This window comes from Corythoichthys intestinalis, chromosome 17 (assembly GCF_030265065.1).
Source record: "Corythoichthys intestinalis isolate RoL2023-P3 chromosome 17, ASM3026506v1, whole genome shotgun sequence".
Taxonomy (NCBI): domain Eukaryota; kingdom Metazoa; phylum Chordata; class Actinopteri; order Syngnathiformes; family Syngnathidae; genus Corythoichthys; species Corythoichthys intestinalis.
In genome coordinates, this window is record NC_080411.1 from 2,480,672 (window position 1) to 2,498,466 (window position 17,795).

At 38.8% G+C, this 17,795-nt stretch overlaps 1 protein-coding gene across 1 annotated transcript; it reads right to left on the reverse strand.

The window, feature by feature from the left end:
• Window positions 1–582: 582 nt before the first annotated feature.
• On the reverse strand, window positions 583–14,220 carry nadk2 (NAD kinase 2, mitochondrial). The gene is made up of 12 exons (XM_057818069.1): window positions 13,447–14,220; window positions 11,459–11,547; window positions 9,637–9,725; window positions 9,397–9,478; window positions 9,214–9,297; window positions 5,473–5,612; window positions 5,298–5,391; window positions 5,112–5,207; window positions 4,991–5,046; window positions 4,872–4,925; window positions 1,581–1,704; window positions 583–1,517 (listed from the first exon to the last, which is right to left on the reverse strand). The coding sequence occupies exons 1-12, from the start codon at window positions 13,672–13,674 to the stop codon at window positions 1,379–1,381; spliced, it is 1,275 nt and encodes a 424-aa protein (XP_057674052.1). The 5' UTR covers window positions 13,675–14,220; the 3' UTR covers window positions 583–1,378.
• Window positions 14,221–17,795: the final 3,575 nt, after the last annotated feature.

The following is a 17,795-nucleotide window of genomic DNA, read 5'->3' on the forward strand; positions in this document are numbered from 1 at the left end:
GGACTTTTGCCATCCAAGATAGCAAATTGTAAACATTAGCATTATATAGCATTTAAGCTAGCGGACTTTTCTATGCAAGTTAGCCAATTGTTGCATTGGCTAACTTTCATAGCAAGAGTCCACTATTTTAAATGCAAGGGTTTTGTGCCGATTCCTGCCGGAAAAAGATCCGACGCCTCTTGATTTTGGCCTCCCTGTGTTCCGGGACTTATTTGGGCAGTTCCGACACCTCTCGTGTATAGATGATATAAAAACTTTATAAAATATGCATAAATTCATTTACTGAACAAATCCCAAGAATTGCATGTTGTTCATAAAAATTTAACATTTGAATCGGTGATTTGTTGATGCACTGAAAAGCTGGACCAGCAAATGTTTTCAGCACCATTTTCTTCGTATGTTCCGGGACCTGCGCCCATCTCGTTATATGTACTTTGCGTTCCGGCACTTTTACAAATTAAGCACTGCTTAAATGCTACATAATGCAAATGTTTGCCAGATTGCTTAAATTTTATGTCAATGTCTCTGTCGGGGTACCGTATGTCAACTCTTGACTGTTTATGTTGTCCTCCAAAGAAGTTTAGGAAATGCACCAACTACCCATCATTCCTTTATTGTACAAGCTTTCCAAATGATCCAAACTGTATTAATCAGTACAGGACATTTTGAGACATAAAAACATTATTAGTCCTCATGGCACTTTGCATTTCACAGTATAATGACCAATTGTCTGTACAACCCTTCCCAGACATAATATGCACCATCAATATCAGATTACTGATCTCCAAATTCAAAAAATTAAATGCCGGCCGGATTAAAAAAAAAAAAAAGCCACAATCACCTAATTATGCCATTTCTAATCTTTTGCTGGCCGAAAAACTCAATATGTTTTTTTCTACTAAACACTTGACCTATGACACAGGGCAAAATACTCTTTAGTGCACTTTTTACTCTCAAACTAGCACAACTACAAAAATATGTTCCAAAAAACATCTTTTCGTACATTGATGTGCTTTCCCCCTTCCAAATATAAAACAAAATGGGGAATAGGAGAAATGGAAAATCCAGATTGCACAACACAGCAGGGGGGATTTAGCTTTATACTGATATTAATATAAATCCTACCCTGTTGAATGGTTTCTATTCATTCAGTAAAGTCTTACATGACCTGTGACTGTGAAATGAATAAAATTCAAAAGGAAAAAAGGTGAAAATTAAAGAAAAATGAAACTTAAAATCCAGAATTTCCCTTTAGTTTTAAACTCTGGTGTAAATTCAAATGAGTGTCACAAGTCGACGTCCAATCCACTTCAAATAGATTGGATGTATATTGCTGTCAATATATTAACTGCACAGGAGAAGGCGTTCCAGACTTTCCTCAGTTATCCAGAACAACCGTCCGGAGTTGATCCTCCTCACTCATGCTGATTGTTGCAATGGCGCCGTCGTTGAACTCGAACGAGGTCCCGCCGTCCACCACCATGCAAGCGTCCCAGCACCGAGAGCGAACACACACCCTGGAAGATACCGAGGTTCTCAAAACCAAGATTTAGACCACACACGCAGTGTCATCGACTGACTTGTTGGCGAAGCCTCTCTGCCGGCTACTGGAGAAAACGCGGTTAACGATGGGCTCCCGGATGCTGAAGAACAAGCGTCTGTCCTCAGGGCTGAACACCAAGGACTCGTTGTACTTCTCTGTGACTAAATACACACACATAAGGGTTCTGGGCTACCAAACTACAGTGGTATGAAAAAGTATCTGAACCTTTTGGAATTTTTCACATTTCTGCATAAAATCACCAAAAGTGATCTGATCTTTGTCAAAATCACACAGATGGAAAAACTGCTTTAACTAAAACCACCCAAATATTTATAGGTTTTCATATTTTAATGAAGGTAGAATGCAAACTGAAGGAAGGGGGGAAAGTGAACCATCACATTTAATGTTTTGTGCACCGACTTAAATTGTTTGGTTAAAATTAGTTACAATTGCCCTTTATTTAAGTCTCCTTAGGCAGACGGTTCACTTATTTTCCCCCTTCTTTCATTGTTTGCATGCTATCCTCATTAAAATATGAAAACCTATAAATGTTTAGTTGGTTTTAGTTAAAGCACTGTTTTTTCATCTGTGTGATTTTGACAAATCACATCACATTTGATGGTGATTTTATGCAGAAATGTGAGAAATTCCAAAAGGTTACTTTTTCCATACCACTTTATAGGTGAAAATAAGGGATGTCTCGATCGCATATTCTAGATTCCGCCGATCCAAAGCCCCAATCCGATACCCCCCCCCCCCCAAAAAAAATTTTTTAACAAAAATTTGAAACGTTACTGTTCCATTGTCATGACGTGAATCATCTTTAAACAACAATGTAGAAAAATGCGTGTTTTTATCAAATTGAGTGAGTCCACTAGGGCTGCAGCTATCGAATATTTTAGTAATCGAGTAATCGACTGAAAATTCTATCGAGTAATCGGATAAAACAAATATATTTTTAGGTGAAGAGCAATTATAAATATACATAAGAAAACAAGACATTTCACCTAATCTTGAACCATTTTCAGTCAATCAATGTCTTTATTTTCGACGTATATTGTTGAAAACAGCCAACAGTTGCATCTCAGATGTAACTAGAATAAAAAAAAAAAACACTAATTCACTGCTTTCACTCAAAAAAACCTTTAGATCTTATTAAAAAATATATATATATATCTTACCTAAAAATGCCGTTACGCTTGATAACACACATCACTTAAAAGTTAGGATTTTTTCCCACGTGTTTCAATTGAATTTCTATTTGTGTCAAGCCATTTTTAAGGGTCTAGTTAAGTTTAAAGTTAGTCTAAACTGTAAGTCCTGATAGGATTTTGAGTTTTTGCAGTGTTCAAAATAAATGTATGATACAGGCTGTATTGGAGCACATTAGGGACCATTGCTACTTGGTCTTTTATCCAGCAATGACTTATTAAAAAAAAAAAAAATTAAACCCCTGAACCCTAACTCAGGATGAGAACTTATTTCAAGATGGCATGATTTAAAAAAAAAAAAAAAGACACAGCTGTGAATGGCCACAGCTAGATTTTTGGGGGATTTTATGGGTTAAACATGGTGATATCACAAGGGTCGTGATACAGAAATCGCAGACATCAAGGAGTGGTTGAGATGTTCTTTTTCATATATTTACCCTTTTAAACGTTTTTCAATTTTTCTTTGTTTGGATCGATTATCATCTAAAATATCGGGGGAAATGCGACAGTAACAAAAAAAAAATACAATTATGTGATAGTTATGAGGTAGATATCAGTGACCTATTTACAGATTTTTTTTCATTGTGAGGTAATTTAATATAAATAAAACCTTTTAAAAATTATTCACTCGCATATTTTAATTATTTTTTTTAACTGAAGGGAAAAGGTACCGTTCTCGCACACACCATATAATTGTTTGCATTAGTCTAACACAGTCATTTAACCATAGTTTTGGCAGACTTCACTCAGTGGCCTTGACACAGTAAAGTTAATCACCTTATCGGGGCTCCTGAGGGGGAAATGGAAAAATGGTACCGTTTCTCATAGGCACCGTCTAACTGTTTGCATTACTCGAACACACGGAATACAATTAATCAGGGAATAGTATCATTTCTCATATTTACTGCTCTGACACACCTAGTTTAATGAAAAGAAGCAGAATAAATACACAACGCCATCTTATCATAGAAGCCCAACGTGTGCACCACGAGCAAGATTGACGCACCAAAACTTGCAAATCAGTTCTGCAAGGACAAAGCGCTCTTTGTCCGACAACAAGTAGAGCCAGCCCGGATAACAAAGTTGATAGCAGGCGCTTGGGACGTCAAGACCAGCGTCAGTCGCCGTGGCAACAACGTCCCGTCCACGGACAAATCTAACTGCCTAAGACAGACCCCAGAGGGATGGTCCCGGGACAACACTGCCCATTGGCAGTGTATCAAATACCTGTTCTCCCCACTGTATCTTCTCTGCAACGGGATATAACATAACGTGTTAAGAAAAAGATCGATTGCCACCTTGCTTCCCATGATATTTCTAATCGTAGGGAGAGGGATTGTAAGGCTTTAGCCAATTAAAATAAGGCTCCAAAGGCTGCCAAAATTCACTCTACTCATTTTACGATGCCTTTTAGCTCTCTATATAGGCAAAACGGCGCCATTACAGATGGAGCGCGACAATGCGTGAGTGGGTCGTGCAGCGCACGCATTAATTGCGTTAAATATTATAACGTGATATATTTTTTAAAAAATTAATTACCGCCGTTATTGGGATAAATTTGATAACCCTACCTTAAGCCTAAACTAAAGACTCTGGATAAGTGTAACATATTATGTCTGTAACGTTAAATACAATTAGAAAACGATTTAATTAAAAAAAAAAAATATATATATATATATATATTAAAAAAAGGCATGGCCGATATTTTTTTGCCGATTCAGTTACTTTGAAACTGACGTGATCGGACCCGATCGATCGACATCTCTATTATTCACCTTTTAATGGGTTGAAACAACAACTGTTGCGCAACATCTGTAAACAGGGGTCTCCACGGTAAAACTGACAAATTAAAAATAGTCCGGGGGCTTAATGTGCCATGAAACTGCTATGGCAGCATATAGACATATTGTTCTATCAAACACAACAGTTTTTTTGGGCCTAAAATACAGCAGTTTATTTTAAAGAGGGGTGCAGGAGCAGACACTTTTTTTCAGCCTCGTCTTGTTTTCCGCCAAATATTTTTTAAAATTAAAAACCAGATCCTTTTCACTCAATTCCTCTGAAAAATGACGTGATCGGATCGGGACATCCCTGATGAAAATGATTTTTAAACTCACCCTTTTCAATAAATTCAAGGTTTAGTGGAATAGCAAGGCCTGTTTGACACTTTCCTGAAAGACAACAAATGGCGTACCGTTCAGATACTTTTGTTTGCAAGACTGAATTGAAAATGTACCTATTTTGAGGATGTCATGTACGGCTTGCTCAGCAAGTTTGTTAATGTTGTACGACCTGTAAACAGAGAAAATGTCAATTTGAAACCGACAATTGAAAAGTTTGCGGAAATGTCTGACTACCAGGCTTTGGACCCTGTTCCTGTGCAAATGCTGAGCCCCGAACTCTTCTGCTTTTCCCACGGACCGTCATCCACTGAAATCTCATAATAGGACGCTCTGAAAGAAGTTTAGCAATAAGAACTTATGTAGACACTAGAGATGAACTATGCAACAAGTGATGGAGCTTCGTTCAGAAGACTACGATACCTGGAAGACAGCGATTCACCAATGAAAATTTCATTCAAGCTCCTGACAGGGAGAAGACTGGGCTTGGAGAAGCTTTCGTTCAGTGTTCCGGTCTCTGTAAATCAAGAGAACATGTCTGAGACTCAAGAAAAAATTCAAGTGTCGTCGGAGGCATAGAACGCAGACAAATACCTACTCTGCTGGTTGTCCATGGTGGTAATGCGGTGGGCCTGGCTGTGCTGCTCCAAACTCAGCTGCTGTTCATGAAGGTCGAGCGGAGTGGGATTTATTCCGGTGCCCTCAAGATGCAATCGAGTTCTCTGACGCCACTGCCACCTGAATGCGGAATGTGAGCACAGCAGTGTAGACTTAGTCATATTTAGTCATGTCAAAATGTGTTAGTCTTCATCTGGTTTTAATCGACTAAATCTCAAATTTTCATCTAATTTTAGTCCACAGTTACGCGAAATGTTTTCGTCTGTAAAATTAAAAAGTTGGGAGTCCAAAAATAAAGGTTTCCTACAATTTTGAGTGAACATAAACGAGCACATCATAATATACAAAATATTAAATGTGATGGGTCACTTATTCCCCCCCCCCCCCTTCTGTCATTGTATGCATACTATCCTCATTAAAATATGAAAACCTATAAATGTTTGGGTGGTTTTTAGAGAAAGCCGACAGTTTTTTCATCTGTGTGATTTTGACAAGGATCAGATCACATTTGATGGTGATTTTATACAGAAATGTGAGAAATTCCAAAAGTTTTAGATAATTTTTCATACCACTATTTGTCGTTTTTGTTGACGAAAACACTGGCGAAAAGATTAGCGTCTTACTTTAACCCTTTAAGGTCTGGGCCTATTTTGTCTGATTTTGCATGCCTTTGAAGTTGCCTTTATATTTCAAAGACAGAATTGTTTACGATGGCCTGGTTTGGTCCCTTTTTTTGTGACACCTTGAACTTCATGTCCAAACTGTTGTTTCCTTCACTGACCAATTATAAATCATCATTTTGGGCCCAAAAAGACCAAAAATTCCAAAATCGTTTTGTCAAAATTTTTAATATTGATGTCCAATTGACAACCAAACATGCGTAACGAACCGTTTTGAAACTTTGTAATATTTATTCAACATGTTAGGATGAACATTCAACCAAAAAAATTTAGAATAAATAGTCTTTTATTTGACAATTCAACATAAACAACAGGTATAGCCATAGGCGTTTTTTGCATTTATACATGCTCTAGTCAAAACAGGTTATATACAGCAGACCAAACAGTGAAGAACAGTGAAAAAATATACCATCTAACACAAAAAGTGTTTAGAGGCCATCTCTTTATGAGTTTAGGTATTGCGGCCCATCACCTGATGAAAACTATGTACACACAATCAAGCTTCTTGAACACACATTTATATACACAAATTGAGAAGACTGATTGTGGGAAAAAATATATATATATAACATTGGGGAAAAAAGTATTTTCAAAAATATTTACAATAAACAAGTTAAATTTTTTTCAGGCATGCCACTCCGAAAAGCAGTTTCGTCCTGGAATTAGACACAGGGCTACATCACAGCCCACACTTCCATGGGGTGTCGGTCCTCTTTCCACCCTTCCATTTTCATTTCACTTTACTTTCATTGTCACTATAAATGTACATGAAACAAAAGTCAGTATTTATGAAAATAATAAAGTATAAAATAAAAATATATACAGCAATAAATAATAATGGAAATCTATATGTATGACAATAGAAAGAATACCGTAGCTGAATATGTGCTACATCCCTAATCTTCATATAGAAAGAAGACCACAAATTATACTTTGATCTGATATGCACATTTTATTATTACATACACAAACACGCACTTATATTGCATCAAAATTAACTTTGTCTTGCAATATCAAAAGAAACTTTTACAGCATTAAAAAAAAAAAAAAAAGTGAGTTGGCTTACCTCTGCTCGTCGATGGCGACGGCCGTTTGAATCAAGCAAGCGAGCGAGCGACTTTGTGTGACTTTGAGGATGAACGGAAAACTAAATTTAGCGCAAGCAATTGTGCTTTTTGATCAACTTGAGGAAGAGGGTGGTCCAAATTCGTCATCATCGTCTTCTTCGGAAGAGTCCTCGAGTGAAGATAGTGACGGATTTGAACACGTGGGTGCTTCAAAGACGACGTGCGCTGAGGACGCGCCGGCGCGTCCTTCGACTCTCAAGGGTTAAAGCGACAGGAGGACTATAATTTTTCTGCTTTTCAAACTGTACCATCGTGAAATTACTGTTACGAACCATATACTATATATGCTATACTTATATACAACTAATTAACTAAATTTCCATTACGAACATACTTTTAAATTAATAACTTCAGCGAAAGCTGGGAGTCGATTCAGTCTTTCATATACAGTGCCTTGCAAAAGTATTCGGCCCCCTTGACTCTTGCAACCTTTCGCCACATTTCAGGCTTCAAACATAAAGATTTAAATTTTAATTTTTTTGTCAAGAATCAACAACAAGTAGGACACAATCGTCACAATCGTCTGTCCATAGGACAACAATCAGTCGTACACTGCACAAATCTGGCCTTTATGGAAGAGTGGCAAGAAGAAAGCCATTTCTCAAAGATATCCATAAAAAGTCTCGTTTAAAGTTTGCCACAAGCCACCTGGGAGACACACCAAACATGTGGAAGAAGGTGCTCTGGTCAGATGAAACCAAAATTGAACTTTTTGGCCACAATGCAAAACGATATGTTTGGCGTAAAAGCAACACAGCTCATCACCCTGAACACACTATCCCCACTGTCATACATGGTGGTGGCAGCATCATGGTTTGGGCCTGCTTTTCTTCAGCAGGGACAGGGAAGATGCTTAAAATTGACGGGAAGATGGATGCAGCCAAATACAGGAACATTCTGGAAGAAAGCCTGTTGGTATCTGCACAAGACCTGAGACTGGGATGGAGATTTATCTTCCAACAGGACAATGATCCAAAACATAAAGCCAAATCTACAATGGAATGGTTGAAAAATAAACGTATCCAGGTGTTAGAATGGCCAAGTCAAAGTCCAGACCTGAATCCAATGGAGAATCTGTGGAAAGAGCTGAAGACTGCTGTTCACAAACACTCTCCATCCAACCTCACTGAGCTCGAGCTGTTTTGCAAGCAAGAATGTCAGTCTCTCGATGTGCATAACTGATAGAAACATACCCCAAGCGACTTGCAGCTGTCATTGGAGCAAAAGGTGGCGCTACAAAGTATTTACGCAAGGGGGCCGAATAATATTGCACGCCCCACTTTTCAGTTTTTTATTTGTTAAAAAAGTTGAAATTATCCAATAAATTTTGTTCCGCTTCACGATTGTGTCCCACTTGTTGTTGATTCTTGACAAAAAATTAAAATTTAATATCTTTATGTTTGAAGCCTGAAATGTGGCGAAAGGTTGCAAGGTTCAAGGGGGCCGAATACTTTTGCAAGGCACTGTATATGTTAGGAATGGCTTACTTTTAAACGCATTTTTGTGCAACTTAGGTATTTACTCTAAGTAATTGTTGCCAAAGGTTTACCATTACACAATGTCAGAAAATCTGTCATTATTTAGATGTTTGAATTGACTTGTTCATACTTTATGTTGAAAAAAAGAGCAATAAATTATATTTTTGCACAGTAATATTTTCTTTTGTGTATACTTTAAAATTTTACATAAATTTTTTAATAGAATTATCGGCTTGACATTATCGGTTGGAATGAGGAGGAAATTATCGGTTATCGGTTGAAAAATGCATTATCGTGCATCACTAGTCGGGACAGCTCTAGAAGGGTGTACTCACTTTTGTGATACACTATGTATTGATTAAAAAGTGATGTCTGATTTTATATTACTGAATTAACAGCTCACTTTAAACCTCAAAATATCTGAATAAATACGCACCTGAACTCACCACGGAAGAGTCTTCCTAGCGCCTCTGGGAATTTGCGCGTGTATTTCACAGGTAAACAGAGATGACCCTCTGACCTTTCGAAGTGAAAAAAATATAAAGAGAATTCACCATTTTGTTGGACACACAAAAACATCCTTAAAAGTAGCGCTTTTCTGTGTTGGTTTGTGACCCACCTCTCAGGGTCTGTGTTCACTCCAACAACTGGTTTGTCCTTGCTCAAAACCTTACTGGCAACAAGCAGCATTGTCCCATCACCTAACAAAACAAACTGCAGTTAGAGAACATGTATTGTGTATTTGTTTAAGTTGAAAGAATCCTTTGTTGGGTTGGCCTTTTCTTTTTAGCAAATATTGAAGTTAAAAGAATATTCCCTATTATGAACTTGGAAGAAAATTCACCAAAATCATTCTTACCTCCGGCAGAAATGATGGCGTCCGCCCATTGCACTACTTTTGTATCGTATTCGCCCCTTTTCACAACTTGAACTTCGATTCCTTCTTTCCTAGAAAGGCATGGTAGTACATTTCACTAATGCACAATATACAGTGCCTTGCAAAAGTACTCGGCCCCCTTGAACCTTGCAACCTTTCGCCACATTTCAGGCTTCAAACATGAAGATATTAAATTTTAATTTTTTGTCAAGAATCAACAACAAGTGGGACACAATCGTGTAGTGGAACAAAATTTATCGGATAATTTAAACTTTTTTAACAAATAAAAAACTGAAAAGTGGGGTGTGCAATATTATTCGGCCCCCTTGCGTTAATACTTTGTAGCGCCACCTTTTGCTCCAATTACAGCTGCAAGTCGCTTGGGGTATGTTTCTATCAGTTTTGCACATCGAGACTAAGAGACTGACATTCTTGCCCATTCTTCCTTGCAAAACAGCTCGAGCTCAGTGAGGTTGGAAGGAGAGTGTTTGTGAACAGCAGTCTCCAGCTCTTTCCACAGATTCTCCATTGGATTCAGGTCTGGACTTTGACTTGGCCATTCTAACACCTGGATACGTTTATTTTTGAACCATTCCATTGTAGATTTGGCTTTATGTTTTGGATCATTGTCCTGTTGGAAGATAAATCTCCGTCCCAGTCTCAGGTCTTGTGCAGATACCAACAGGTTTTCTTCCAGAATGTTCCTGTATTTGGCTGCATCCGTCTTCCCGTCAATTTTAACCATCTTCCCTGTCCCTGCTGAAGAAAAGCAGGCCCAAACAATGATGCTGCCACCACCATGTTTGACAGTTGGGATGGTGTGTTCAGGGTGAGGAGCTGTGTTGCTTTTACGCCAAACATATCGTTTTGCATTGTGGCCAAAAAGTTCAATTTTGGTTTATTCTGACCAGAGCACCTTCTTCCACATGTTTGGTGTGTCTCCCAGGTGGCTTGTGGCAAACTTTAAACGAGACTTTTTATGGATATCTTTGAGAAATGGCTTTCTTCTTGCCACTCTTCCATAAAGGCCAGATTTGTGCAGTGTACGACTGATTGTTGTCCTATGGACAGACTCTCCCACCTCAGCTGTAGATCTCTGCAGTTCATCCAGAGTGATCATGGGCCTCTTGGCTGCATCTCTGATCAGTTTTCTCCTTGTTTGAGAAGAAAGTTTGGAAGGACGGCCGGGTAGATTTGCAGTGGTCTGATGCTCCTTCCATTTCAATATGATGGCTTGCACAGTGCTCCTTGAGATGTTTAAAGCTTGGGAAATCTTTTTGTATCCAAATCCGGCTTTAAACTTCTCCACAACAGTATCTCGGACCTGCCTGGTGTGTTCCTTGGCTTTCATAATGGTCTCTGCACTTTAAACAGAACCCTGAGACTATCACAGAGCAGGTGCATTTATACGGAGACTTGATTACACACAGGTGGATTCTATTTATCATCATCGGTCATTTAGGACAACAATGGATCATTCAGAGATCCTCACTGAACTTCTGGAGTGAGTTTGCTGCACTGAAAGTAAAGGGGCCGAATAATATTGCACGCCCCACTTTACAGTTTTTTATTTGTTAAAAAAGTTTAAATTATCCAATAAATGTTGTTCCACTTCACGATTGTGTCCCACTTGTTGTTGATTCTTGACAAAAAAAAATTAAATTTCATATCTTTATGTTTGAAGCCTGAAATGTGGCGAAAGGTTGCAAGATTCAAGGGGGCCGAATACTTTTGCAAGGCACTGTAGCAGCAACAAAGCAAAAATAAACACAGAATAGATGAGAAAATATGCGTTATATCTTACTGCAGACTTTTCACAATGTGCTCCACGTTGTTCGTGTGGATGTTGTGTCTTTCTAGCAGCCCACTGTAGCTTGATCCCTTCATAGCGAGCTGTAAAACACATTTCAAGTGATATAAGATGTACTTTAAGGCGGCATTTAGTAAAGGTGGGAATCTTGGGGCACCTAGCGATTCGATTACGATTCAGAGGCTCCGATTCGATGAGTGCTGCAACGATTAACTCGAGTATTCGATGAGAAAAAAAGATTCAAATTACGTTTTTTTTGCTTCGAGTATTCGTTTAATTAAAGTGGCTTTGTAATGGTTCATTTTCAAAGTATTTGCACTTAGTTTTATTGATTTGGGTGGATACACTGCCCTCTGGTCTGTCTCATTTTACATGGCTCAATCCAGCTACTCCATGTTAAGACCAACATAAGCCAAGTTTTTCTTTGCGCCGTTTTTTTTTTAATGCATTCGTAATTTATTTTAAAGGTATATTTAGATTTTTTTTTGGTGGGAATATGTTTTTACTATTAAGAGCACTGTAAAAAAAACATTAGCATTTTATGGCATTTAAGCTAGCGGACTTTTTGTATGTAAGTTAGCCAATTGTTCTTCTGTTGTACAAATATCATTTATTTTTTTTGTACTGTTCGGGGCTCAGGTCAGGTAGTTTAATTTTTTATGTTCCTTATTCAATTATTCGAAATAACTAGCTCATCGATTAATTAACTACTAAAACAATCGAGAGCTGCAGTCCTAATTGACAGCGATAGACGTCCAGTCCAGTTCGACTAGGGATCGAATGATTGCTACCAGACCTCCAAAGTGGATTGGATTTCTTTCGCTGTCAACGTCAGTGAACAAGTTAATAGTTATATTGTAGAACATCGTAGCTTGATTCCCTGACCCAAGTATCGATCATGATTATATCGTCAAATAATCGTATCATGAGTAAAGATGTCCCGATCGATCGGCATCCCGATCGATCAGGTCCGATCACGTCATTTTCAAAGTATCGGAATCGGCAAAAAAATATCGGACATGCCTTTTATAAATATATTTATATTTTTTAATTAAATTGTTTTCTATTTGTATTTAATATTACATACAAAATGTGTTACACTCATCCAGAGTCTTTAGTTTTGGGTTAAAGTTGGGCTATCAAATTTATCGTGTTAACGGCGGTAATTAAAAAAAAAAAAAATTTTTAATTAATCTTGTAAAATTATTTAACACAATTAACGCATGCGCTGCACGACCCACTCACGCATTGTCGCATTCAATCTATAATGGCGCCGTTTTACTTACATATAGAGCTAAAAGATAACGTAAAATGAGTAGAGTGAATTTAGGCAGTCTATGGAGCCTTTTTATAATTGGCTAAAGCCTTAAAATCCCTCTCTCCACAATTAGAAATATCGTGGGAAACAATGTGGGGAAGAAAGGTAGTAGTTGATTTTTATCTTATCACCCTGTTATTTCCCAACGCAGAGAAGATATATCAATTGGTGCCGCTACGCACAGTCATGGTTGCACTTCTCATCATGCATTTGGCCAGAACAGTTAAATGGCTACAGTATCATTTACTGAAAGCTCAACAAATACACTAGATGGCAATATTTAGTCACAATATACAAAGTCACATTCATCCTTTAAGAATTACAAGTCTTTCTATCCGTGGATCCCTCTCACAGAAAGAATGTTAATAATGTAAATGCCATCTTGAGGGTTTATTGTCATAATAAACAAATACAGTACTTACGTACTGTATGTTGAATGTATATATTTGTCCGAGTTTTATTAAATTTTTTCTTAATGCATTGCCAAAATGTATATGATCACGAAAAATTATCGGGAATGATTGGAATTGAATCGGGAGCAAAAAAAAGCAATCAGATCGGGAGATATCGGGATCGGCAGATACTCAAACTAAAACGATCGGGATCATGATCGGAACAACCCTAATCATGAGGCACACAGATCGAAGATAACACCCCTACTCACCAGATGCTTTAGATCTTCCTCGGAGAGTCCCGCGTACCGATACCGTTGCTGTTCAAACTCATATCGGGTGGTCTTGGTGACCACCGCTACTTTTGCCGGTTTGAAGCCATGTTGTGGTTTGGTTGAAGAGTTGCATGATGAAGTGTGAATTGAACTTCCGCGTAGGGGTGTTCGGCTCGCCACGTGATTCGCAAGCCACATCAACTTCGCCACAGGACGGCGAGGCATACTTAAGAAAATGCAACAACAACAAACTAAAAGTCCTTGAAGATGTGCCGAATGACGCTCTCGTTCGGTCCTAGTTGCACGCTTCCATCAAAAAGCGTCATGTCAAGCTATTAATCAGTAAATTGTGGGGATAATCCATTCAAGAAGTGGGAGTAAACAGTCTGGAAGGTCACAGAGCCTACAGGCTGGACTTAATTGTTGAAAGTTATCCAGTGGTTTCACAATTATTCAACAACGGTGAACCATATCACAGTCAAATAAGTCAAGTTGTTAGTGCCCACCTGTGAATGTTTAGGTACAATCTAGCTTTACGTTACTAGCAGCGCAAAGCTAGAAGTGGCTAACACATTGCTTCAAAAATAGTCAACGAAAAGCCCCGTGATTGATTAAATTTAATCCATGTTGCGTGAAAGCTGCATGCTACGTACACTCCTAATTAACCAGTACATGCCGTAAAATAGTACGAATTCGAAACAACAGTGGAAGTAGCGAACAAACGCGCAAGGTAACCAGGGGGTCTTCACGTCCAATCCAACCCAGCACGTATTTATGGTACGTCATGACGTCAGGCGCAAAATAGCGCCTTCTTATTGGCTACGTAGAAGGTGAAGCCTGATTGGTAGTCGTGCTGTGTTATTGAAGTTGCTGAGTTTATGCCATGGTTTATGTTGAGTTCAAGTAAAATGGGAAAATTGAAATTCAAAAATTACCATTGGATAAAAGTCATCGTCTTATGTTTTTGAGTTGCAAATTACTTTAATTATACAATTACAAAGTGTTTTATAAAGTTAATTTGACAACATGTAAACGTGTTCAACATGTCATTTATGTTTTTAATAGATCATAAATGTGATTCAAATTCAGAACTAGAAAAATACAATTTACATAAAGTTATCATGACCCCTCTACTTGATGTACGAAAGTCACTCCTGCCATAAGTGATATCTATAGCTCAGGTTTCTTGAATCCTTATGAGGAAACATCTCATAATATTTATTCATCATGCCTAAAAATAGCAGTAACAATACCTTACTGCAGAACACTTTCAAATTGTGTGTTTGATGAATCTGGTATGTCATTGTTTGACATTTTAAATAGGGATTTGCGGGTTGTGTTTTAAACGGTTAACTGTAAACAAAAAAAATAACCTTCTACTAGTATGACTAGCACAGGGGTAAGCAACCCGCGGCTCCGGGGCCGCATGTGGCTGTTTGAGCCCGCTAACGGGGCTCAGTTTTGAAAATAAAACATGAGTATTTGACTAAATCATGTGGCGTTTACGAGATTTAGCAAAGAAATTTAGCATTGCTATCGTGAGCAGAACAAGTCAGGCTTACTTTCTTTGTCAACATGCAGCTCATGAATTCACCAACTATGTAAAGTCATGGTGCCCCTTCAAAGTAACACCATGACTTCACAAAGTTAGTTAAATAATGACCTGCGTTAGTGTTTTGTGAATAAAGGTGTATAACAAGTGAGCCTGTCTGGTTCCGAACTCGGCTAACATCCTAATTGGAGATGGCAAAAAGTGTATGCGGCCCCCAGTGTTGTCTTTTCCATGTCGAAAACCAGGTCGAAATGGCTCTCTAGTTGTTAAAGGTTGCCGACTCCTGGAATAGTAGTCCAGGTCTGCTCGTGAATTTTTCTTCTTCTAATCTATTTAAAGACTACCTACACTGCTGGCCAAAATATTGGCACCCCTACAATTCTGTCAGATAATGCTCAATTTCTCCCAGAAAATGATTGCAATTACAAATGCTTTGCTAGTAATACAGTGTATCACAAAAGTGAGTACACCCCTCGCATTTCTGCAGATATTTACTGTAAGTATAGGTTTTCATGGGACAACACTGAGAAAAAATTAAACTTTGACACAATGAGAAGTAGTCTGTGTGCAGCTTACATAATTGAGTTCATTTATTTTCCCCTCAAAATAACTCAAAATATAGCCATTAATATCTAAACCCCTGGCAACAAAAGTGTGTACACCGCCTTAGAAACCACATCCCTAAATGTCCAAATTGAGTACTGCTTGCCATTTTCCCTCCAAAATGTCATGTGACTCGTTACAGGAGTGCTGTCAGCATGTTAGCGCTCAGACCCAAGGGCGTAGGTTTGCATAGGGACGGTAGGGACATAACACTACCAACTTTTAAGGATGCTCAAATTGTCCCCACCAACTTTCAAGCAACCTTATTTGCATTATATAATGGGTTCAGTTATATAGGTAATTTAGATGGTCTACAGATATTTTGTAAAGATAGAATTGACCCTAAATTATGTTCAGACTTACCGGTACATTTACCCCTTTTCACTTGCTGAATGTGCTGCCCCCCCCCCCAAACGCACGTTTGATTGGCTGATGACTAGAACCCTCACATTCACACAATCCCAACAGCAAAACATGTCGACATGCCTCCCCCTTTGAAGAGGAGGGATATTTGAAGTTTTATTTCGGCCAACAGCTGCAGCCACTGTAAGTAATGTAAAAAGTCGTCATTGTTGCGAAGCTGGGGAACACACCACTAATTTTCAACTGAAAGTCCGACCTGCATCAGAGTTAGCATAACATTTAAACTGTGTGAACTTGCTAACCTGTAAAACTTGAGTAGAAAGCTGCTTAGAGACGTGTCTTCCTGTACTTTTCTACTGTTAACCTTAACTGTTTTTTTTTCCCAAATTAAAATGTATTTTCTACATCATTGAAAAAAAACATTATTTGCAGCCTATGCACATTTTTAACCCCCTCACCCCCATAAAAACAAAACGACAACCACTGTAAATTTCCTTTATATGAAGCAAGCATTTTAAAAATTGAATTTCCCCCATGAAAATAATTTTACTGCAATCTTTTTCATTTTTACGTAGGAGGCAGCTATTTTTGAGAAATGTTTTTATTAATGTCCCGTCCCCAGCAAAATGTGTACATGCAGGTTATACAGTTGTAGCGTCCCTACCAATGTTGAGACCAAACCTACACCCTTCCTCAGACCATACGCCGCACTTTACATGAAATTGGTGTGCATGGCTGTCACCCCAAGAGGAAGCCTCTTCTGAAGACAGTACACAAGAAAGCCCCAAAACAGTTTGCTGAAGATATGTCAACAAAGCACATGGATCACTGGAACCATGTCCTATGGTCTGATGAGACGGCCGGGCAAAGGGTTCACTCACATTTTTCCCCCTTCTGTTATTGTTTGTATACTATATTTATGCTATATTCATGCTATATTCATTCGCTGCTCAGCCTTCATCGTGTACAGACGCACTCTGAGCTACTGAAGCCCTCTCATCTTAACCGATAAGCGCTTAGGGCCAGCAAGCTCGGCTCCCAGTATGGCTCCAAAGAATTTGAAACCTGGAGACTTGGATGAAATAAAATCCTCCATACAGAAGTTGCAGGTCGCCTTGACTGGCTTGATTCAAAACCAGAATCAAGAAATCGTCAGAGAGCTCCAGTTAATTCGCGCCGAAAACGAGAAACTCAAGCAGGCGGTCGAGGAGAGATATGTTCGCATCAAGAGGCTGGAAATTTTGGCAGACGATCTCGACCAGTGCCGACGCGCAAATGAACTCATCATTTCTGGATTACAACTGACACCTAGCCCAGGGACACAGTGGCGCAACAGGCAATTGCAAAGCTGAAAGAGTATGGAATAAACATGGACCCGCTGTACATCCGTCGCTGCCTTCTGCTCCCATCTTGGGGGAGAGGACCGGCGACGGTGCTCATGAAGCTGGCAGACCACAAGACCAAGACTGCCCTGCTTAACCAGCGCCGCCACCTGAAAGGGTCGAAGATTTTTTTGAATGACAACTTGACTCGCCGAAATGCCGAAATTGCAAGAAAAGCACGTCAACTCAAGAAAGCTGGGAAAATAGCCAACACCTGGGTCTCGGATTGCAGGATCCTTGTCAAGACACAAGATAAGAAGATTAAAGCTATCACGACTCTTGACCAGCTGACTACAATAGCTGGATAACTGTAACGGCAGGAGTCTCTACAAGAATCTTGAACACATTAAGGATTATCTACTAAAGATAACAAAGGCTCTGACTTTAATTTGCACGGACATAACATGACACAAATGAATCGGGCATCTCCACAGCAAACAGATGCA